Genomic DNA, 24,457 nt, shown 5'->3' with positions numbered 1-24,457 from the left:
TTCATATATAATACTTTTAGATTTTATATATGTATATAATTTTTATAATGAGATAATTAAAATAAAACGAATTTAAATTTTGCATAGATTTCCTATAGAGAAACAATGTTTTACATCTGAGATGTTCAGTGGGATTGCTACTAACCATTTGTGGCAGTCTGCTCCATAAAGACTTGCTGTTGTTGTTGTTAGATGCAGTCAACTCATAGCAACACTATATACACCAGAACGGAAAAGTGCCTGGTCCTGCACCATCCTCAAAATCATTATTAAGCTTGAGCCCATTGTTGCAGCCACCTTGTCAGTCCATCTCCTTGAAGGTTTTCCTTTTTTCTCTGACCCTCTACTTTACCCAGCATGATGTCCTTCCTCAGGGTCTGATACCTTCTGATAACATGTTGAAAGTACATGAGACCAATTCTCACCATTCTTGCTTCTAAGGAGCATTCTGGTTATACTTCTTCAAACTCAGATTTGTTCATTCTTCTGGCAGCCCATTGTACAGTCAATATTCTTGGCCAACACCATAAATCTAAGGCATCAATTCTTCTTTGGCCTTCCTTATTCATCGTCCATAAAGATTTACAGCCTTGGAATTTCTATGGGGCAGCTCTACTCTGCCCTACTGGATCAGTACGAGTTGGAATCGACTTGACAGCAGTGGGTTTTTTAAAGTGACTCAAGACATGATACACCAGTAAATACTTCTCTAAATAAATCTTAATCGCTAAGCATGCAAATTTGTACAGAGCTATTGTGTAACTTGAAATATATGTGGATTCATTATACAAGAATGATTTGATTGCTAGGTTTAGGCAAATGACTGGTTATTGGATTTCTTTCTGTTACATTTTTTTTTAATTTTTTTTTTATTTACTCATAAAGTCACATGTACACAACAAATTAACCTGGGTGAAATTGCCTAAGAATTACAGAGAGAAAACAAAACACTCACTGTGTCAACTGAAAAATATTTATTTCTTATAAAGAGAACAGCTAAATACCCATTGCTTTCTCCGTCTCCTAGGAACTTTTTAATCAAGAGTTCACATTTGATTGTCCTAGTCATTGCTTCAATCCAGAAGTTCCAAAGATCACACTTATATTAACCCTACTGGTATTTATAAAATTGCTTCCTTCTTGACTACAGTGTCTGACTTCAGGTTATCACTACAGGGAATAGCTAGCATTGCCTCAGCCATCCTCTGGGCTATGAGTCAACCCACAATTTTCCTAAACACACCTGCTCTGAGGGTTAGTTAGACCATAATATCCTATATATGGCAGGGACAAGAAAAGCAAAGGAACAAATGAAGAGATGCCAGGGTGATGATGTTTGAGACCATTTGGACAAAAAAGAACTCTCATGTGGCCATTTCACTTCAATAGTGAAGAATTCAAGAAAACATTTCATTATCACCAGAATTTTATAACCTCAATCATAAAGCCAGGTATAGAAAATGCATTCTCAACAAATTTTATTCTAGTAATTGAATCAAATACAAGACCGTGCAGCCACAGAGAGGAGTAGGCTGTCTTTTGGAGAAGGTGTGCAGGTAATACGTATTTGAGTTATGGGAGGGGAATGGGGATGTGTTGTTGGCTGAACAGTTGAAAAGTAGGGACTCAAAGTTCCCTTGGCTCGATTTTGGGATTCCTGGGAACAGGGCAGCAAAGGAATGGCCAGGACCAGGAAATGAACTTGGCTACCATGATAAATCCTTCAGGTGACCAAAAGGTGTGATTCTTGCATAACAGGTCACAGCTGAAACCGATGGCTAACATTTGGTGTTCAAAACGACAGAGCATTTTATAAACCAGACCTGAAAGTTGGGGCAAAACCAAAGTCAAGGGACATGGAAGAGTCCAGCCCTTGAATACTGAGAAAAGAGTCTTGGGATGAAGGTCAAAGGGTGAATGCAAATATGTGCACTTCTGAGATATATAAGGCTGAATGTTCTATCCCTCTCTTTTAAGAAGGTGTCTTAGATTCTGTAAAGAAAAATTGTTTGTTAAGAACCACTTTCGTAGGGGCAGGGAGCAGGAGCTGCTGATTTTGGAATAATTTAGGTGTCCTGGCAAGATATCAAAGTTGTAGGAGCACAGGTTTCTGAAATTTTACTCCTTCCCCACTTTCCTATGCTGGGCGAGTGGTCCATGTCATGGTATCACCTCATATCCCCTCCCCCTTATTTGCCTAGGGGCTTGGCCCTTTACAAGGTGCAAATCCATTCCAGAAAGAGATTTCAGTGCTAGAGTTAGAGGGTCCATCTTCTCTTTCCCTTGTCCTCTCTTGAGACTGGCTGCCTTTTACTAATGAGTGACATTACCCTCAGCAACTTCAAGGTATTTAGTGCTTCTAATGGAGCCCTGGTAGCACAGTGGTTAAGAGCTTGGCTGCAAACCAAAAGGTCAGCAATTCAAATCCACCAGCAGCTCTTTGGAAATCCTATGGAGCAGTTCTACTCTGTTCTAGAGGTTTGCTATGAGTCGGAATTGACTTGATGGCAATGGGTTAATAGGAAGGCTCCGTTGAGATTACAAATGACAAACTGCCCTTCAGCTGCGGAGGATGAAAAAGGACAGCATCCACCTTTAGTATTTTCAAATGAGTATTACACCACTTTCCCTAAAAAGGAAACCCTCGTGGCGGAGTGGTTAAGGGCTACAGCTGCTAACCAAAAGGTGAGCAGTTCGAATCCACCAGGCACTCCTTGGAAACTCTATGGGCAGTTCTACTCTGTCCTATAGGGTAGCTATGATTTGGAATCGACTCAATGTAGCAGTAGTAGTAAGAACACTTTTATCCTGATAGGGGATTATCCTGCATGAGGATTTATTAATAATGATGATAATTTACACTGAGCAATATTGTACAGGTTTGTAGAATGTACACTATATATGTTATCATTTTTAATTCTCATAAAACCCTAAGAGAGTGGTATATTATCCAATTTTAAGAATGTAAACAAAGACCAAAGAGCCTACATCCTTAGTCGTTGCACCACATTGTCTACCCACGTTTTGGGCTTCTTTGTTGAGAAATACCCATGTTTTATCAGATACATGAGACCAAATGGCCAGCTCCTGTAGCGAGGCAGGATGAGAAGGCAGGAAAGAACAGGAACTGATTGAATGGACACAGGGAACCTGGGGTGGAAAGGGGAATGTGCTGTCATATTGTGGGGATTGCAACTAATGTCACAGCACAATAGGTATATACATTTTTGTATGAGAAATTAACTTGAACTGTAAACTTTCACCTAAAGCACAATTAAAAATAATAATAAATAAAAATAATTGCCTATGTAATTGAAATAACTTAAATATTCATTAAGAACGACTTTAGCAGCTTTGAGCAAAATAAAAAAAAAAAAGAAATACCCATGTTTTATCAAAAATACCTTGCTATTTCTCAATCCTGATACTTTGACTGGACCACTACCTCAATATAAATGGGCTTCCATTCCCTGACTCCTTTGAGACATCATCCAAACACGTTGCCATCCAGGTAATGACCCTTAAAAATTTGATAAGCTATTTTCAGTGGGCTGACATTACTGACTTGTTCTAAATGACATTTGGAGCTCCCTTTACAGTTAATCACACTTAGGTTAATTGCTTGTTTTTATTTTTGTGTTCTCCTTGGAACTATGATTTTTTTTTTAATTATAGGCATGTATCTTATTAATCTTTATGTTCCAAGTGACTGCCACAAAACTTAGCCCATATTTCCTAGATGATTGTGATATTTAATGAGAATCAATGCAGTGTGGAGATTGGTTGGAAGACAATAAAAATTTCACTGCCGTGTTTTTCTGTATTCTTTTTAGGGATAAAACTGTGTAAATGGCCTTGAGGAACCACAGCACCATCACCGAGTTCATCATCCTTGGGCTGTCTGCTGACCCCAAGATCCAGGCTCTACTCTTTGTGCTCTTCCTGGGGATTTACCTCCTGACCATGCTGGGGAACCTGATGATGCTGCTGGTCATCAGGACTGATTCTCACCTCCACACACCCATGTACTTCTTCCTGAGTCACCTCTCTTTTATTGACCTCTGCTTCTCTTCAGTCACCGTGCCCAAGATGCTGGAGAACCTTCTGTCTCAGAAGAAATCCATCTCAGTAAGGGGCTGCCTGGCTCAGGTATTCTTTGTGTTTATCACTGGAGGGACTGAAATCTGTCTTCTTTCGGTGATGGCTTATGACCGCTATGCTGCCATCTGCCACCCTCTGCTCTATGGCCAGGTGATGAGTAAACAGTGGTGTGCGCAGCTTGTGTGGGGCTCATGGGGTCTAGGGTTTCTGGACACAGTCATCAATGTCCCTCTGGCAATGAAAATGGACTTCTGTGATACCTACATCATCCCACACTACAGCTGTGAGTTACCCTCTATATTCCTTCTGTCTTGCTCCGATGTCTCCACCAACTTCCTTGTCATGCTCTGTTCCACCATCCCACATGCACTTATAACTTTCCTTTCAATCTTTTTCTCTTACATCTGCATCATCTTCACCATCCTTAGCATCACCTCTACTTCCGGCAGAAACAAGGTGTTCTCCACGTGCTCCTCCCACATCGCTGCAGTGATCTTCTTCTATGGGTCAGTTTTTCTCCGCTATTTCATTCCAACCTCAGGGTCGTCCCTTAAGTTGATCTTCTCTGTGCAATACAGTGTGATCACTCCCATGCTAAACCCCCTCATCTACAGTCTGAAGAACAAGGAGGTGAAGGCAGCTGTGAGAAGAACACTGGAAAAGTATTTACAATATGTTCAATGGCAGAATAAAGGGAAAGGATGATGGGGAATTCAGATAGAAATACTTGTAGCAAGACATTAAAGACAACTTCCTGAGTGCTCATACAGCATTTGGCAAAACAATTCAGAAATACCTAAGAAGGAAACACAGACCTAATATAGAGTAGATCGAGTTCAATTCCACTCAGAGGCATAAGAATGGTTTAAATATTTATGTCAACCATAAAATTTCATTATGAGCATGTTCACGAATAATTCTTTTATATGTGTGTGTTGTGTGTTTGTGCATGTGTGATTGTGTGTGTGTGTTTGAGTAAGCATGTGTGTGTGTGTGTGTGTGTGCATGTGTATGAAGGTTGGCTTTGTATAAATTACCTGACCACTATTTGTAGTTAAATTTGGGAAAGGCGATGAAAGCTATAGTTTTTTTTAAATGAAATGGGGCCCATATGTTTTAAGGAGAAAAGTCCTAATGAGTTCGTAGGGGCACAGGGTAATGAGTACTGGTTAGAGTTGAAGGATGAGAAATGAATGAGTCACCTATTAGAGTATTCCTCTTAGACGAATGAAACCTTCTCAGGTGTTTGCTGTTACATAGAGCTTAACCTGGGAACTAAGGCCTTTGGAGAAGACCACTCCTACCATAGCTGACCTGGTTGTACTCATTTCCCAGTTTTAAGTAGGCCCACAGCCTCTGGAAGAAGGACACTCTTAGGAAAACAGGACAGAAAAGAAGAGAAATACCAGGACAATGCAGAACCTGAGTGCATCTCAGGCAATCACTCCACCAGGGTCTTTATGGGTTTTCAACTGAAGGACTGAAGTTCTTTTCAGAACTCTTACATAGGGCTCAAAGGTGAGATGTGGGATGAAAGGAATGCGTGGGAATGTTTCCAAATAAGCAGATACAGGTTAGATTCCAGGCAGAATTGCAAAATAGGACATATTTGGTGGCCTCTGCCTTCCCTTTTTGCATCCTTCCCAAACTTTGATGCTCCTGCTTCTATCTAAGTGCCCAGGGCCACACTATTTCCTTGTGGCCACACTATTTCCTTAGGTGCCCAAACAAACAGAGAAACCTTTTGCCATTGAGTCTATTCTGATTCATAGTGACCCTATGGGACAGAGTAGAACTGCCCCATAGGGTTTCCAAGTTTTTTGGGTTTTTTTTTTTAATCTTTATGGAAGCCAACTGCCACATCTTTTTCCCAAGGAGTGGCTGATGGGTTCATACCTCTGTCTTTTTGGTTAGCAGCTCAGTGATTAACCACTGCACCACCATGACTCTTTTCTTAGTTGGCCAATTTTCCAATAACAATTTGCTGAAACTGAATTTTCCTAAATGTCCTTTATCCTAAGTATACATTTCTACAGTGATACATTTATCTGGACTCTATCATCAGAGTGTTTCCAAATTACATATAGGAGAGAAACATTTGAGCCCCTTTAATATTTTGAGGTATTTTTCTCTTCCCTTTTGGAGAATTTGAAATATTATTAGACAATTGATTCAAAGGCATTTCACCTTGAAATCACAAATTTTATTTTAAAATTTTTATTGTGCATTAGGTGATAGTTTACAGAGGAAATTCATTTCCCATTGCATAGTGTGTACAAAACATGTTCCCTGACATTGGGTTCATTCCCCACAATGTGTCAACTTTTTCCCGATTTCAGTCCTAGATTTCAAATTTCCTTTCATCTTGATTTTCTATCCCTTCCTCTTTTTTCACCTTTGCTTTTGGGCAAATGTTGCCGTTTGGATCTTATATAATTTAATGTGCAAAGGATCACGCTCCTCTTCAGTGTTATTGTTTATTTTATGTGCCTGTGTATGGTTTGGCAGAAAGGAGGTCTCTGGGAATAGTTTTAGTTCTGGATCAGAAGGGTGTCTTAAGGTCATAGTCTCAGGGGTTTCTCCAGTCTCTGTCCAACCAGTAAGTCTGATCTTTTTTTGTGAATTTGATTTTTTGTTCTTCTTCCTCCCATGAGGTTGAAGTCATAATTTTTAAATGTTTATCAGTATGCTATCTTTGATATAATATTCACCAAGCATACTTTTTTTAATAATTTTTATTGTGCTTTAAGTGAAAGTTTATAAATCAAGTCAGTCTCTCACACAAAAACCCATACAAAATTTGCTACATGCTCCCAATTACTTCCCCCCCATGAGACAGCCCGCTGCCTCCTTCCACTCTCTCTTTTCGTGACCATTTTGCCAGCTTCTAAGCCCCTTTACCCTTGAATCTCCCCACCAGGCAGGAGATGCCAACATTGTCTCAAGTGTCCACCTAAACCAAATAGCTCACGCCTCACCAGCATCCCTCTCCAACCCATTGTCCAGTCCAATCCACGTCGACGAGCTGGCTTCAGGGATGCTTCCTGTAGTGGGCCAACAGAAGGTCTGGTGGCCATGACCACCGGGGTCCTTCCAGTCTCAGTAAGACCATTAAGTCTAGTCTTTTTATAAGAATTTGGGGTCTGCATTCCACTGTCCTCCTGCTCCCTCAGAGGTTCTCTGTTGTGTTCCCTGTCAGGGCAGTCATCAGTTGTGGCCAAGCACCATCTAGTTATTCTGGTCTCAGGATGATGTAGTCTCTGGTCCATGTAGCCCTTTCTGTCTCTTGGGCTCATTATTATCCTGTGTTCTTGGTGTTCTTCATTCTCCTTTGATCCAGGTGGGTTGAGACTCATTGATGAATCTTAGATGCCGTTTGCTAGCATTTAAGACCCCAGATGCCACTCTTCAAAATAGGATGCAGAATGTTTTCTTAATAGTTTTATTATGCTGATTGACTTAGATGTCCCCTGAAACCATGGTCCCCAAACCCCTGCCCCTGCTACGCTGACCTTCAAAGCATTCAGTTTATTGAGGAAACTGCTTTGCTTTGGTTTAGTCCAGTTGTGCTGACCTTCACTGTGTTGAGTGTTGTCCTTCCCTTTACCCAAAGTAGTTCCAAGCATACATTTAAAAAATTTTTTTGGATAATAAAGTATTGCTCAGTCTACAGCAAGTGTGACAGCATGGCATAGATACAATACAGTATGGCATTTGTTGTTCTCTTTCAGTGATCGTTTTCACTACATTAAAAACAAAAGGTTAACTAGGTCATATTGTCCTCATTAATGTTAGCCAATATTTTCCAGTTTTAGAGAAATCGAATTTAAATTATCAGAAGTTTACATACACTGAAGTGATGTGTCAATCTCCCCTGCTTTTTTGAAATCTTGTATTTATGAGTAATTTTCTTGGTGCCTTGTTTAACTTGACTTCAGGGAGGAAAGTCACCCATCTCTCCCCCACAAAAAAAAAAGGAGGGGCGGAAATTGCAAATGTACCACAATACCCCACAAGGGCTAGGATATCGAGACTCCCTCTTTCAGGAAATTGCAAATGTACCCTAATACCCCAAGAGGGCTAGGATGTCAAGACTCCGTCTTTCTCCTCTAGTTCTTAGAATTCCTTTTATGTACTGTTCAATATGTTTCGGTGCAGTGATTCCAGTAGTAGATCTATTGAACTACCTAGGAGTAAGCCAAGGGGATAAGTGTCTGGCCACAGTTGTTGGCAGTTCTATTTAAAATGGGAAAATTCAACATCTCTTCCACTGTGAGCCTTATTACCAATTCCAGCCCAACAGGAGAATTCCCACTGACATATTATTTTACTTTCTTAGAGCTAATAAAAGTCATACAACACGTACAATTTTATATGCAGATTTTTTACTTAAACTATAGAGTTGGTACTTTTTATGTTAATGAACCCCCTTTTTAAATACCAGTTTTAATTATTTTAGTAATCTATTAAGCATATATTCCAAAGTGTACTTAGCAATTTTCCATCAATTTTAATAGTTCACTCTTAAAATTAACTTCCTCAAATATTTTAGAATACAGTTCAAGGCAGCATTTTCAGATTTTAAAATAACAATATACAAAAAAGCTCAGTATAAAGAGATTATTTTGGTATTCGTAATTAGACTGAGAATTGGAATTATTGGATCGGTACATATAATGTTTGTTAAGCTTCTTGACAAATATTGGTAGATTAATTTGCAGAGTGTTTTATTTACCACTTTACTGTGATTCTAACAATGTCTATAATCCTCAGTCTCCCTACTGTAACCTGTATTAGATATACTGCATTCAAAACACAGACATGCCAATCATATGTTTGCAAGAGATACAAATACACAATTTGCGAAAGGGGAAACAGTTGTCCAGTAAATATACAAAAGTATTCACTCTAGTGTATGTAAAATGTAAGTTAAAATGTAATATAATTTTTGATCAATAAATTTTAAAGAATAAGTTTACCAGTGTAGCCGATATTAGTGAGAATCTAAAGAGATAAGCCTATGCATAAGTTTTAGGCAAAAGTGTAAACTGGTTCAACATTTCTGGAAATGATGTGATACTATACATCAAACTTTATGTTCTTTACCCCAGAATTACTAGGTTAAAAAAAGTGTTCAGACGTTCCATCAAATTTTAGGTACAGCACTGTTTATCAGAGAGTTACTCATGATAGCAAAGAAGCAGATATACTGTACTCTTTAACTGTTTATCTGTTTGATTAAGTAGTTTGATTAAGGTAAACACACTCTATTGTATATTATAATCCATATTTAGAAATAAGATTTGGAAAGCTATTTAATGTGAAGAAAGTCTACATATTAAAATCCTAATTTAAAAAGATACAAAACTAAGTTCAGAGTTAACCCACTGTTTATCAATATTTAATGTGCATATGAAATGCTTGGGACTGTGACTGAATGTAAATCCGTGTTCAGTAAATCTGGCCTGGGGCCTAAGAGTTTGCATTTCTAGCAAGTTCCCCAATGTGTTAATAATACTGGTCTGTAGACTATATTTGAGTATCAAGGGTTAATCAATTTTGAGAAGAAAATTTAGTAGATAGACAAATAGACAGAAAGATAGATAGACAAATAGGTTTAAAGGAAAAATAACTAAACACCAGAGTATTCTCTAAATGGGATAAGTTAGAGAGCATTTTATTTTATTTATGAATTTCTTTTACTTGAGCCTGTGCTACTTTTGTTCTAACACTTTTTTCTTAATTTAGTAGATACTCAATATAGAAACATAGAGAATTTTCTTGAAAAGACCAAATAATAGAAATGATACATAATACTGTCCATCCAAAGATAACTGCTATTTATTCTTAGGACATATTTTTTCATATACACATATATACAGACACACTTACAAAAAAAATAAATGTGTGTACATGATTCATATACAACATTCTCAGATTATATATATATAACTTTTATAATGAGATAAATGAGTGAAATAAAAATAATTTAAATTTTGCATAGGTTTCCTATAGAAAAACAATGTTTTAGATCTGTTTGATGGGGTAGCTACTAACGATTTGTGACTAATTAAAGATGTGACAGTCTGTTTCTACAAAGATTTGTTGTTGTTATTGTGCAGCCAACTCGTAGTGACCCTACGTACAACAGAAGGAAACAGTGCCTGGTCCTGCATCATCCTCAAAACCATTGTTAAGCTTGAGCCAATTGTTGCACCCACTTTGTCAATCCATCTCCTTTAGGGTCTTCCTCCTTTGCACTGATGCTCTACTTTACCCAGCACGATGTCCTTCCCCAGGGAATAGTACCTCCTGATAGCATGTTGGAAGTGTGTGAGAGGAACTCTCACCATTCTTGCTTCTAAGGAGCATTCTGGCTGTAGTTCTCCAAACTCAGATTTGTTCAGTCTTCTGGCAATCCACGATATAGTCAATATCCTTGGCCAATACCATAATTCTAAGGCATCAATTCTCCTTCGGTCTTCCTCACTCATTGTCCGCAAGGATTTAAAGACTTGGAAACTGTATGGGGAAGTTCTACCGTCCTATAGGATTGGTTTGAGTCGGAATCGACTCAACAGCAGTGGGTTTTTTTATTATGACTCAATACATGATACACTTCATTAGAAGTTTCTCAAAATAAATTTTAATCACTAAGCATACAAACTTGTGAAGAGCTATTGTGTAATTTGAAATATATATGGATTCATTGTACAAGAAATATTTGATTGCTAGGTTTAGACAAATGACTGGTTATTGGATTTCTTTCCTTTAAATTTGTTATTCTTATTTACTCATAAACTCATATGTACACAACAAATTAACCTGGGTGAAATTGCCTAAGAATTACAGAGAGAAAACAAAACACTCAGAGTATTAGCTGAAAACTATTTCTTATAAAGAGTACAGTTAAATATCCATTGTTTTCTCTGTCTCCTAGAAACTTTTTAATCAAGATTTCACATTTGATTGTCCTAGTCTTTGCTTCAACCCAGAAGTTCCAAAGATCACACTTAAAAGAAGCCTACTGGTATTTAAAAATTGCTTCATTCTTGTCTACAGTGTCTGACTTCAAGTTGTGACTCCAGAGAATAACTAGCACTGCCTCAACTGTCCTCTGGGGTACCACTGATACCTACAAGACAAACCACAAGCTTCCTAAGCACACCTGCTCTGAGGGTTAGTTAGACCATACTATCCTATATATGGCAGGGACAAGAAAAGCAGAGGAACAAATGAAGAGATGCCAGGATGATGGTGTTTGAGACCACTTGAAAAAAAAAAAAAGAACTCTCATGGCCATTTCACTTCAATAGTGTAGAATCCAAGAAAGCATTTCATTATCACCAGAATTTTATAACCTCAATCATAAAGCCAGTTATAGAAAATACATTCTCAACAAATTTTATTCTAGTAATTGAATCAAATAAAAGACCATGCAGCCACATCAATGTCTTTTGGAGAAGATGTGCAGGTAATATATATTTGAGTCATGGGAAGGGAATAAGGATGTGTGGCTGGCTGAACAGTTGAAAAGTAGGAACTCAAATTTCCCCATGGTTGGGTTTTGGGATTATTGGAAATAGGGTACCAAAAGAATGACCAGGACTAAGAAATGGACTTGGCTACCATGATAAATCCTACAAATGTCCAAAAGGTGTGATTCTTCCACAATAGAACCCAGCTTGAACTGATGGCTAACATTCAGTGTTCAAAAAGTCAGAGCATTTTATAAACCAGACCAGAAAGCTGGGCCAAAACCAAAGTCAAGGTATAGAAGAGTCCAGCACTTGAATACTAGAAGAGTCTTGGGATGAAGGCCAAAGGGTGAATGCAGATACCTGAACAAATGAGATATACAGGACTGAATGTTCTATCCTTCTATTTTAAGAAGGTGTCTTGGATTCTGTAAAGAAAAATTATTTACTAAGAACCTCTTTCTGTGGGGACAGGGAGCAGACTCTCCTGGTGATTCCCTAATAATTCAGGTGTCCTGGCAAGCTATCAAAGTTCTAGGAGCACGGGTTCCTGAAATTCTACTCCTTCTTTGCCTTTTTCGTACTCTGCTGGGTGAGTGATCCATATCATGGTACCACCTCAAATCCCCTCCTCTTATTTGCCTAGGGGTTCAGCCCTTTAGAGGATATACATGCATTCCAGAAAGTGATTTCATTGCTGGACTTAGGGGGGTCCATCTTCTTTTTCCCTTGCCCTCTCTTGGGACCGGCTACCCTTTACTTCTGAGTGACTTTACCCTCAGTAGCTTCAAGGTACTTATTCCTTCTACAGGGAAGGTTTCATTGCAATTCCAAATGCCAAGGTGCCTTTCAACTGGGGAGGAACGAAAAGGAGAGCAGGGATTTCAAGTGCTTTATTGTACCCTTTTCCCTAAAAGGTAGTAATAATGGCAAGAACAACTTTAACTCTGATAGAGTATCATCCTGCATGGGGATTTACTCTTTTTCTTAGGCTGCAATTATGATTTCAAATAATAATGATGACAATTTACAGTGAGCAATATTGTAGAGGTTTTCAAAGTGTACTTATTATATGGTATATTTAATTCTTATAAAACCTAACAGGGTGGTATATTATTCTAGTTTTCAGAATGTAAGCAAAGATCTAAGAGCCTACATCCTTAGTCATTGCATCACATTGCCTACCCAAGTTTTGGGCTACAGTTATTGAGAAATGCGCATGTTTTATCAAACGTATGTTGCTATTTCTCAAAACTGATCCTTTGAATGGCCTGCTACCTCAATATAAATGTCCTTCCATTCCCTGGCTGCTTTGAGACATCATTCTCACCTTTAAAATTTTTGCTCAGCTACCTTCAGTGTGCTGACATTACTGACTTGTTCTACATCACACTTGGAGCTCCCATTACAGTTAATCACACTTTGATTTAATTGCTTGTTTTCATTTTTGAGTTCTTCATACCAAAACCAAACTCACTGCCCCTGAGTTGATTCTGACTCATAGCAACCCTATAGGACAGAGTACAGCTTCCCCATGGAGTTTCCAAGGAGCACCTGGCGGATTTGAACTGTCGACCTTTTGGTTAGCAGCGGTAGCACTTAACCACTACGCCACCAGGGTTTCCGCGTTTCTCTTAGAACTATGATTTTTTAAGTATAGATGTTGTATCTTATCCATCTTTATGTTCCAAGCTACTGGCACAAAACCTGGCCCATATATTCTGGATGATTGTGATATTAGATGAGAATCAATGTAGTGTGAAAATTGGTTGCAAGAAAATAGAAATTTCACTGCCATGTTTTTCTGTATCATTTTTAGGGATAAAACTTTGTCATTGGCCTCAAGAAACCACAGCACCACATCACAGAGTTCATCCTCCTCAGGCTGTCTACTGACCGCAAGATCCAGGCTCTACTCTCTGTGCAGTGTGGTGTGTTCACTCCCATGCTAAATCCCCTCATCTATAGCTGGAAGAATAAGGAGGTGAAGGCAGCTGTGAGAAGAACACTGGGAAAATATTTAGAAAGTTTTCAATGATAGAATAAAGAAAGGTCACGAAGGGGGATTCAGAGAGTAGTTCTTGTAGCGAAACACTAAGGAGAACGTCCTGACTGCTCATTATATCAAATTTGGCAAAATAAATAAGAAATCCCTAAGAAAGCAACACAGACCTATTATGGAGTGTGTCATTGAGTTCAGCCCCACTCAGGCAAAAAAAAAAGTACATGTTTGTTTCTGTGCTTGTGTATTTGCATTTGTGTGTCTGTCTGTGTGTCTGAAGTTTGGTTTGGTGTAAATTATCTGTCATTATTTGTAGTTAAGTTTGGGAAAGGCACTGAAAGCTATAGTTTTTCTGAATAGAAAAGTGCCTGAATCTTTGTAGGTGAAAAGTCATAATGAGTTCATAGGGGCATAGGGTAATGAGGCCTGGTTAGAGTTGCAGGAAGAGAAATCAATGAGTCACCCTGATAGGAATGAAACCCTCCCAGATATTTGCTGTTACAGAGAGCTTAATATGGGAACTAAGGCCTTTGGAGAAAACCACTCCTGGCATAATTGACCCGGTTGTACTCATTTCCCTGTTTTAAGCAGACCCACAGCCTCAGGAAGAAGGACACTTCTTAGGAAAACAGGAAGGAACAGAAGAGAAATACCAGGACAATGCAAAATCTGAGTGGATCTTATGTAATCACTTGACCAATGACTACCTGAGTCTTCAGCTGAAGGACTGAAGTTCTTTTCAGAACTTTTCCATAAGTCTCAAAGATGGGACTTGGGATGAAAGGAATTTGTGGGAGTGTTTTCAAATAAGCAGATACAAGTTAGATTCTGGGCAGACTTGCAAAATAGTACACATTTGGTGGCCTCTGCCTTCCCGTTTTGAATCCTTTCCAGTCTTTGATGCTCCTGCTCCTATCTAAGTACCCAGGGACACACTATTTCCTTGTAGGAGTCTTACATTTCCTTAGGTAACCAAACCAAAAAACCAAACCCATTGCCACTGAGTTAATTCTGACTCGTAGTGACCCTATAGGACAGAGTAGAACTGCCCCATAGTGTTTCCAAGGCTCTCATCTTAATGGAAGCCAACTGCCACATCTTTCTCCCAAGGAGTGGCTGGTGGGTTCATACACCTTTCAGTTAGCAGTCAAACGCTTAGCCATTGCACCACCAGGGCTCCTTTCCAAGTTGCATGATTGTCTAATAAAAATTTCCTGAAACTGAGTTTTTCTAAATGTTCTTTATCCTAATTATACATTTCTATAGCAATATATTTATTTAGATTCTATCATTGAAACATTTCCAAATATCATATAGGAGAGAAACATTTGAGCCCATTTAGTATTTTGGGATATTTTTCTCTTCCCTTTTTGGAGAATTTGAGAGATTATTGGTCAATTAATTCAAAGGTCTTTCACCTTGAGAGTATAAATTTTTCCTTTTACTTTAAAATTTTTATTATGCGTTATGTGAACGTTTACAGAGAAAATGGGTTTCCTGTTTGATAGTGCTTACAAAAAGTATTCCCTGACATTGGTTTCATTCCCCACAATGTCAGCTCTTTCCCAACTTTGGTCTGAGATTCCCAGATTCCTTTCATCTTGATTTCTACCCCTCCTTCCCTTCTCATCTTTGCTTTTGGGGAAATGTTGCCCTTTGGATCTAGTATACTTGATTATTCTAAGGAGCATCTTCTCCTTAGCCGTTATTGTATATTTTATGGGCCTGTCTAAGGTTTGGCAGAAAAGTCGGTCTCTGTGAATAGCTTCAGTTCCAGCTCAGAAGGCTGTCTTAGGGTCATAGTCTTGGAAGTTCATCCAGTCTCTGTCAGACTAGTAAGTATGATCTTTTTTCTGAATTTGATTTTTTGTTCTACAATTTTTCTCCCACTCTGTCTGGAACCCTCTGTTGTGATCCCAGTCAGAGGGGTCAGTAGTGATAGCCAGGCACCATCTAGTTCTTCTGGTCTCTGTGTTGTATAGGGTGTGGTTCACATGGCCCATCAGTACTTTGGACTAATTACTCCTTTGAGTCATTGGCTTTCTTCACTCCCCTTTGCTACAGATGGTAAGAAACCCATAGTTGTATCTTACATAGCTGTTCTTAAGTTTTTAAGACCCCAGATACAACTCACCAAAGTAGGATGCAGAACTTTGTCTTTTGAAATACGTTCTGCCAATTGACATAGATGTCCCCTGAGTCTATGGTCCCTTGCATTTGAGCCTAGGAACTTCCTTCCATGCTTTTGAAGTCATAATTTTAAAATGCTTATCAGTATGCTATCTTTAATATAATATTCACCAAGCATATATTTTTTGAAAAATTGTTGCTTCCTTTTTGGCTACTTTTACTCGTATTTGTATACATGTTACCACATGAAAAATTGTGGATCAATTTGGCACCTGCTCAATATTCAATTTTGAATAATAAGGTATTGCTCTGTCGACAGCATGGCACGGATATGATACAATACAGTAGGCATTCGTTCTTACCTTTCAGTTAGCTTTTCACTACATTAAAAACAAAAGTTTAACTAAGGTCATGTTGTACTTATTAATGTTAGCCAATGTTTTCCAATTTTAAAGAAATTGCTTTTAAATTATCAAAAGTTTACATACACAGAAGTGACATGTGAATCTTCCGTGCTTTCACAAAATCTTGCATTTATGAGTAATTTTCTTGATGCTTCCTTTACTTGACTTCAGGGAGGGAAGTCACTCATCTCTCCCCCACAAGGAGGGAAGGAAATTGCAAAGGTACCTCAGTACCCTACAAGGGCTAGGGCATCAAGACTCCCTTTTTCTCCTCTTGTCCCCTAGTATTCCTTTTATGTACTGTTAAGTATGTGTTGGGGTAGTGATTCCAGTAATAGACCTACTGTACCACCTGGGAGGAAGCCAAGGGAATAAGTGTCTGACCACAGTTGTTGGCAGTTCTATTTAAAATGAGAAAATTTAACATTTATTCCACTGTGAGTCCTTTTACCAATTCTACCACAACAGGAAAATTCCCATTGACATATTATTTTGCCCTTTTATGCTTAATAAAATCATACAACATGTACAATTTTATATGCAGATTTTTAACTTAAATTACATTGTCAGTACTTTCTATGTTAATGAAAACTCCTTGTAAATACCAGTTTTTTTAATTTTGAGAAACTATTAAGCATATATTCCAAAGTCTACTTAGCAAATATCCATCATTGTAAATATTTTTAAGAGTTCACTATTAAAATTTTTTTCTCAAATATTTTAGAATACAGCTCAAGGTAGCATTTGCAGTTTTTTAAATAGCAACATATAAAATATTTTAGAATAAAGAGTTCTTTTTGGTATTTGTAATTAGACTGAGATTTGGGATTATTGGCTCAATATATGTAATTGTGAAGCATCTTGACAAGTATTGGCAGATTATTTTGCAAAATTTTTCCTTATCACTATACTGTGATGCTAGCAATGTGTGTAAATCCTCAGCCTCCCCACTGTACCTGTATTAGATACACTGCATTCAAAACACAGACATGCCAGTCAAATGTTTGCAAGAGATATAAATACACAATTCACAAAAGAAGAAACAGAGTTGTCCAGTAAATATATAAAAAATATTCATCCTAGTGAATGTAAAATGTAAGTTAAAATGTAATATAATTTTTGATCAATAATTTCAAAGAATAAATATTCCAATGTAGTCAATGTTGGTGAGAATCTGAAGAGATGGGTTTATTCATAAGTTTTAGGCAAAAGTGTAAACTGGTCCAACATTTCTGGAAATGATGTGATACTACATATCAGGAGCTTTCACAAAGTTCATATTCTTTACTCCAGAATTACTAGCTTAAAAAAGGTATTTAGATATTCCATCTAATTTTAGGTACAGCACTATTTATCAGAGTCAGTTATTCATGATAGTAACGAAACCTATATACTCTACTCTTAACTGTTTACCAGTTTAAGTAGTTGCTTGAAGGTAAACGCATGCTATTGATTACTATAATCCATATTTAGAAATAACATTTAGAAAAGTATTTAATGTGAGGGAAGTCCACATATTAAAATGCTAATTTAAGAAGATACAAAACTAAATGTCAGAGCTAACCCACTGTTTATCAATATTTAATGTGCGTATGAAATACCTGGGGCTGTGACTGAATGTAAATCCATATTCAGCAAATCTGGCTTGGGGCCTAAGAGTCTGCATTTCTAACAAGTTCCCAGATGTGTTAATAAGGCTGGTCTGTAGACTATATTTGAGTATCAAGGGTGTAATCGATTTTGAGAACAAAGTTAAGTAGAAAGGCAGATAGACAGACTGGTACATCAAAAAAAAAAACCAAACTCAGTGCCGTCGAGTCGATTAAGACTCATAGTGACCCTATAGGACAGAGTAGAACTGCCCCATAGGGTTTCCAAGGAGCGGCTGGCTGGTTCAAACTGCCGACTTTTTGGTTAGCAGCTGTAGTACTCAACCACTATGCCACCACGGTTTCCAGACTGATACATAGACAAATAGATATATAGACAGATAGACAGGTTTAAAGGAAAAATACCTAAATTCCAGAGTATTCTCGAAATGTGATAAGAGGGCTTTTTATTTTCTTATTTATACATTTCTTTTACATAAGCCTGTGCTATTTGTTCTAACACCTTTTTCCCCTTAATTTAGTAGATAATATAGAAGCATACAGAATTCTCTTGAAAAGGGTAAATAATAGAAATAATGAATAATACTGTCCACTCAAACATAACTACTAGTTGTACTTAGTATATATTTTTCATATACAGGTATCTGCAGACACACGTATAAAAATACATATACATGTGTGTGCATGATTCATATACAACACTTAGATTTTGTGTATATGTATATATAACTTTTCTAATGAGGTAGATAATTGAAATAAAACTAATTTAAATTTTGCCTAGGATTCCTATAGAGAAACAATGTTTTAGATCTGAGCTGTTCGGTGTGATACATACTAACCATTTCTAGTTATTTAAAGATGTGGCAGTCTGGTTCCATAAAGATTTGTTGTTGTTAGACGCAGTTGACTCATACCAACCCTACGTACAGTAAAATGAAACACTGCCCAGTCCCACACCATCCTCAAAATTGTTGTTAAGCTTGAGCCCATCATTGCAGCCACTTTGTCAATCCATCTTCTTAACCTTCTACTTTACCAAGCATGATGTCTTTCCCCAGGGACTGGTACCTCCTGATAATGTGTCAAAAGTATGTGAGACAAATTCTTGCCATTCTTGCTTCTAAGGAGATTTCTGGCCGTGCTTCTTCAAACTCAGATTTGTGCATTCTTCTGGCAGTCCATGGTATAGTCAATACTGTTGGCCAACACCATAATTCTAAGGCATCGATTCTTCTTTTGTCTTCCTTATTCATTGTCCATAAAGATTTAAATCCTTGGAAATGCTATGGGGCAGTTCTACTCTGTCCTATAGGATTTGTATGAGCCAGAATTGACTCGACGGCAGTGGGTTTTTTATTGTGACTCAAGACATGATAAACTTAAGTTAATGCTTCTCTAAATAAATCTTAATAACTAAGCAAGCAAATTTGTATAGAGCTATTGTATAACTGGAAATATATGTGGATTCATATACAAGAAATATTTGACTGCTAGGTTAAGGCAAATGACTGGTTATTGGATTTCTTCCCATTAAATTTGGTATTTTTTTTAATTTGTTATTTTTATTTACTCATAATGTCACGTGTATGCAGCAAATTAACCTGGGTGAAATTGCCTGAGAATTACAGAGAGAAAACAAAACACTCACTGTGTCAACTGAAAAATATTTATTTCTTATAAAGAGAACAGTTAAATACCCATTGCTTTCTCTGTCTCCAATGAATTTTTTTATCAGGAGTTCATATTTGATTGTCTTAGTCATTGCTTCAACCCAGAAGTTCCAAAGACCACATTTAAAAGAACTCTACTAGTATTTATAAAAATGGTTCATTCTTGACTACAGTGTCTGACTTCAGGGAATAACCAGCATTGCCTCAGCCATCCTCTGGGCTACCTATATCTACGAGTCAACCCACGATCTTCCTAAACACATCTGACCTGAGGGTTAGTTAGACCATAATATCCTCTATATATGGCAGGGACAAGAGAAGCAGAAGAGCAAATGAAGAGATGCCAGGTCGATGGATGATGTTTGAGACCAACTGAGAGAAAGAAATCTCATGCAGCCATTTCACTTCAACAGTGAAGAATCCAAGAAAACATTTCATTATCATCAGAATTTTATAACCTCAATCATAAAGCCGGGTATAGAAAATACATTTTCAACAAATTTTATTCTAGTAATTGAATCAAATACAAGACGGTGCAGCCACATCGAGGAGTAGATTGTCTTTTGGAGAAAATGTGCAGGTAATATGTTTTTGAGTTATTGGAAGGGAATGGGGATGTGTTGCTGCCTGAACAGTTGAAAGTAGGGACTCAAAGTTCCCCTTGGCTGGGTTTTGGGACTCCTGGGAACAGGGCAGCAAAGGAATGGCGAGGACCAGGAAATGGACTTGGCTACCATGATAAATTCTACTGGAGACCAAAAGGTGCAATTCTTGCACAAAAGATCACAGCTGAAACTGATGACTAACAATTGGTGTTCAAAACAGCAGAGCATTTTATAATCCAGACCTGGAAATTGACACAAAACCGAAGTCAAGGGACATGAAAGAGTCTAGCCCTTGACTACTGAGAAAAACCTTGGGTGAAGGTCAAAGGGTGAACGGGAATATCTGCACAACTGAGATATGTAGAACTGAATGTTCTGTATCCTTCTATTTTAAGAAGGTGTCTTAGATTCTGTAAAGAAAAATTATTTATTAAGAACCTCTTTCTGTAGGGGCAAGAAGCTGCAGCTGCTGGTGATTCCCTAATAATTCAGGTGTCTTGGCAAGCTATCAAAGTTCTAGGAGCACAGGTTCCTGAAATTCTACTCCTTCTTTCCTTCTTTCCTACTCTGCTGGATGAGAGGTCCATGTCATGGTATCACCTCAAATCCCTTCCTTTTATTTCCCTAGGGGCTTGTCCCTTTACAGGGTACATATCCACTCCGGAAAGTGATTTCAGTGCTGGACTTAGGGGGGCCATCTTCTCTTTCCCTTGTTCTCTTTTGGGACTGACTGCCCTTTAGTTCTGAGTGACATTACCCTGAGTAATTTCAAGTTGTTTAGTGCTTCTAAGGGGAAGGCTCCGTTTAGATTCCAAATGCCAACTGCAACTAGGAGGATGGAAAAAGAGAGCAGCCAATTTTAGGAAATTCAAATGAAATTCCCTAAAAAGTAACAGTTTTAGCAAGAACAGCCTTAATCTGATAGGGGATTATCATGTGTGTTGTTGTTGTTAGGCGCCATCCAGTCGGTTCTGACTCATAGTGACCCTGAGCACGACAGAATGAAACACTGCCCAATCCTGCATCACCCTCACAACTGTTACTATGCTTGAGCCCACTGTTGTAGCCCCTGGTCAGTCCGTCTCATTGAGGGTTTTCCTCTTTTTCACGACTCTCTATTTTACCAAGCATGATGTCCTTCTACAGGGGCTGATCCCTCCTGACAACATGTCCAAAGTATGTGAGACAAGGTCTCACCATCCTTGCTTCTAAGGAGCATTCTTAGTTGTACTTCTTTCAAGACAGATTAATAAATCCCGCATAAGGATTTATGAATAATGACTATAATAATAGTGAGCAATATTACATAGGTTTTTAAAATATATTTTATATATGTTATATTTAATTCTCATAAAACCCTAACAGGGTGGTATATTATTCCAATTTTCAAAATGTAAACAAAGACCAAAGAGCCTACGTCCTTAGTCGTTGCACTACATTGTCTACCCACATTTTGGGCTTCAGCTATTAAGAAATACCCACGTTTTATCAGATACAGGAGACAACATGACCAGCTCCTGTAGGGAGGCAGGATGAGAAGGCAGGAAAGGACAGGAACTGATTGAATGGACACAGGGAACCTGGATGGAAAGGGGGAGTGTGCTGTCATATTGAGGGGATTATACCTAATGCCACAAAACAATAGCTTTATAGATTTTTGTATGAGAAATTAACTTCAACTATAAACTTTCACCTAAAGCACAAAAAAATAATAAAAAAATAATGGCCTATGTAATTGAAATAACTCAATAATATATTCTTTAAAAACAACATTAGCAGCTTTGAAAAAATAAAAAGGAATACCCATGTATTCCTTGCAAAATACCTTGCAGTTCCTCAATCCTGACACTTGGACTAGAATGCTACCTCAATATAAATGGGCTTCCATTCCCTGACTCCTTTGAGACATCAGCCTAACACGTTGCCATCAAGGCAAAGACCCTTAAAAAATTTGGTTAGCTATCTTCAATGTGCTGACATTATTGACTTGTTCTAAATCACATTTGGAGCTCCCATTACAGTATTAATCGCACTTTGGTTAATCTCTTGTTTTTATTTTTGTGTTCGTCTTTGAACTATGATTTTTTTTTTAAGTATGGCCATGTATCTTATTCATCTTTATGTTCCAAGTGACTGCCAAAAAATTAGCCCATATTTTCTAGATGATTGTAATATTTAATGAGAATCAAAGTAGTGTGAATATTGGTTGGAGAACAATAGAAATTTTACTGCCATGTTTTTCTGTATCATTTTTAGGGATAAAACACTGTAAATGGCCTTGAGAAACCACAGCACCATCACCGAGTTCATCCTCCTTGGACTGTCTGCTGACCCCAGGATCCAGGCTCTACTCTTTGTGTTCTTCCTGGGGATTTACCTCCTCACGATGTTGGGGAACCTAATGATGATATTGGTCATCATAACTGATTCTCACCTCCATACACCCATGTACTTCTTCCTGAATCACCTCTCTTTTATTGATCTTTGCTTCTCTTCGGTCACTGTGCCCAAAATGCTGGAGAACCTTCTGTCTCAGAAGAAAGCCATCTCAGTAAGGGGTTGCCTAGCTCAAATATTTTTTGTGTGTATCACTGGAGGGACTGAAATCTGTCTTCTCTCAGTGATGGCCTATGACCGCTATGCTGCCATCTGCCACCCTCTGCTCTATGGCCAGATGATGAGTAAACAGCGGTGTGTGCAGCTTGTGTGGGGCTCATGGGGCCTGGGCTTTCTGGACACAGTCATCAATGTCCCTCTGGCAATGAAAATGGACTTCTGTGATATCTACATCATCCCACACTATAGCTGTGAGTTGCCCTCTATCTTCCTTCTGTCTTGCTCTGATGTCTCCACCAACTTCCTTGTCATGCTCTGTTCCACCATCCCACATGCACTTATAACTTTCCTTTCAATTTTTTCTCTTACATCTGCATCATCTTCACCATCCTTAGCATCACCTCTACTTCCAGCAGAAGCAAGGCATTCTCCACGTGCTCCTCCCACCTCACTGCAGTGATCTTCTTCTATGGGTCAGTTTTTCTCCGCTATTTCATTCCAACCTCAGGCTCAGCCTTTGAGTTGATCTTCTCTGTGCAGTATGGTGTGATCACTCCCATGCTGAATCCCCTCATCTATAGCCTGAAGAACAAGGAGGTGAAGGCAGCTGTGAGAAGAACACTGGCAAAGTATTTACCATGCTTTCAGTGGCAGAATAGAGAGAAAGGATGATGGAGTGTTCAGATAGAAATACTTGTAGCAAGGCATTAAAGACAACTTCCTGAATGCTCATATGAAATTTGGCAAAACAAATCAGAAATACTTAAGAAAGAAAGAAACACAGACATAATACAGAGTGGATCAATGAGTTCAGTCCCACTCAGAGGCAAAAGAATGGATTAGATATTCATGTGAAGCCATAAAATTTCATTATGAGCATGTTCACCAATAATTCTTTTATATGTGTGTGTTGGTGTGCATTTGTGATTGTGTTTGTGTGTGTTAAAGTATGAATGTGCTTGTGTGTGCTTGTGTGTGTGTGTGTGTGTGTGTGTGTGTGTGTACGAAGGCTGGCTTGGTGTAAATCATCTGTCCATTATTTGTAGTTAAATTTGGGATAGGAGCTGAAAGCTACAGTTTGTCTAAATAAAAAAGTGCCTGTATGTTTTGAGGAGAAAAGTCATTATGAGCTCATAGGGGCACAGGATAATGAGTTCTGGTTAGATTTGCAGAAAGAGAAATGAACGAGTCACCTAGTAGAGTATTGCTATTAGTGGGACGAAACCTTCCCAGGTGTTTGCTGTTACATGGAGCTTAACCTGGGAACTAAGGCCTTTGGAGAAGACCACTCCTACCATAGCTGACCTGGTTGTACTCATTTCCAGTTTTAAGTAGGCCCACAGCCTCTGGAAGAAGGACACTCTCAGGAAAACAGGACAGAAAAGAAGAGAAATACCAGGACAATGCAGAACCTGAGTGCATCTCAGGCAATCACTCCACCAGGGTCTTTATGGGTTTTCAACTGAAGGACTGAAGTTCTTTTCAGAACTCTTACATAGGGCTCAAAGGTGAGATGTGGGATGAAAGGAATGCGTGGGAATGTTTCCAAATAAGCAGATACAGGTTTGATCTGGGTAGAATAGCCAAATAGGACATATTTGGTGGCCTCTACCTCCCCTTTGTGAATCCTTCCCAATCTTTGTTGCTTTTGCTCCTATCTAAGTGCCCAGGGCCACACTATTTCCTTGTGGAAGTCTTACATTTCCTCAGGTGCCCCCCCCAAAAAAAAACCCTTTGCCACCAAGTCGATTCTGACTTATAGTGAACCAACAGGACAGAGTAGAATTTCCCCATAGGGTTTCAAAGGCTGTAATCTTTATGGAAGCCGACTGCCACATCTTTCTCCCAAGGAGTGGGTTCATACCTCTGTCCTTTCAGTTAGCTGCCAAGCTTTTAACCAC

At 38.4% G+C, this 24,457-nt stretch overlaps 1 protein-coding gene and 1 pseudogene across 1 annotated transcript; both read left to right on the top strand.

Annotated features, from left to right (window-relative positions):
• Window positions 1-3,587: 3,587 nt before the first annotated feature.
• On the top strand, window positions 3,588-6,037 carry LOC100659784 (olfactory receptor 8S1-like). The gene has a single exon (XM_003405400.3). It carries the CDS (start codon window positions 3,850-3,852, stop codon window positions 4,804-4,806), a length of 957 nt encoding a protein of 318 aa, XP_003405448.2. The 5' UTR covers window positions 3,588-3,849; the 3' UTR covers window positions 4,807-6,037.
• A 15,512-nt stretch (window positions 6,038-21,549) lies between these two features.
• On the top strand, window positions 21,550-23,367 carry LOC100660070 (olfactory receptor 8S1-like; annotated as a pseudogene).
• Window positions 23,368-24,457: the final 1,090 nt, after the last annotated feature.

This window comes from Loxodonta africana, chromosome 4 (genome assembly GCF_030014295.1).
Source record: "Loxodonta africana isolate mLoxAfr1 chromosome 4, mLoxAfr1.hap2, whole genome shotgun sequence".
Lineage (NCBI taxonomy): Eukaryota > Metazoa > Chordata > Mammalia > Proboscidea > Elephantidae > Loxodonta > Loxodonta africana.
This window is presented reverse-complemented; position numbering and strand designations above follow the sequence as displayed.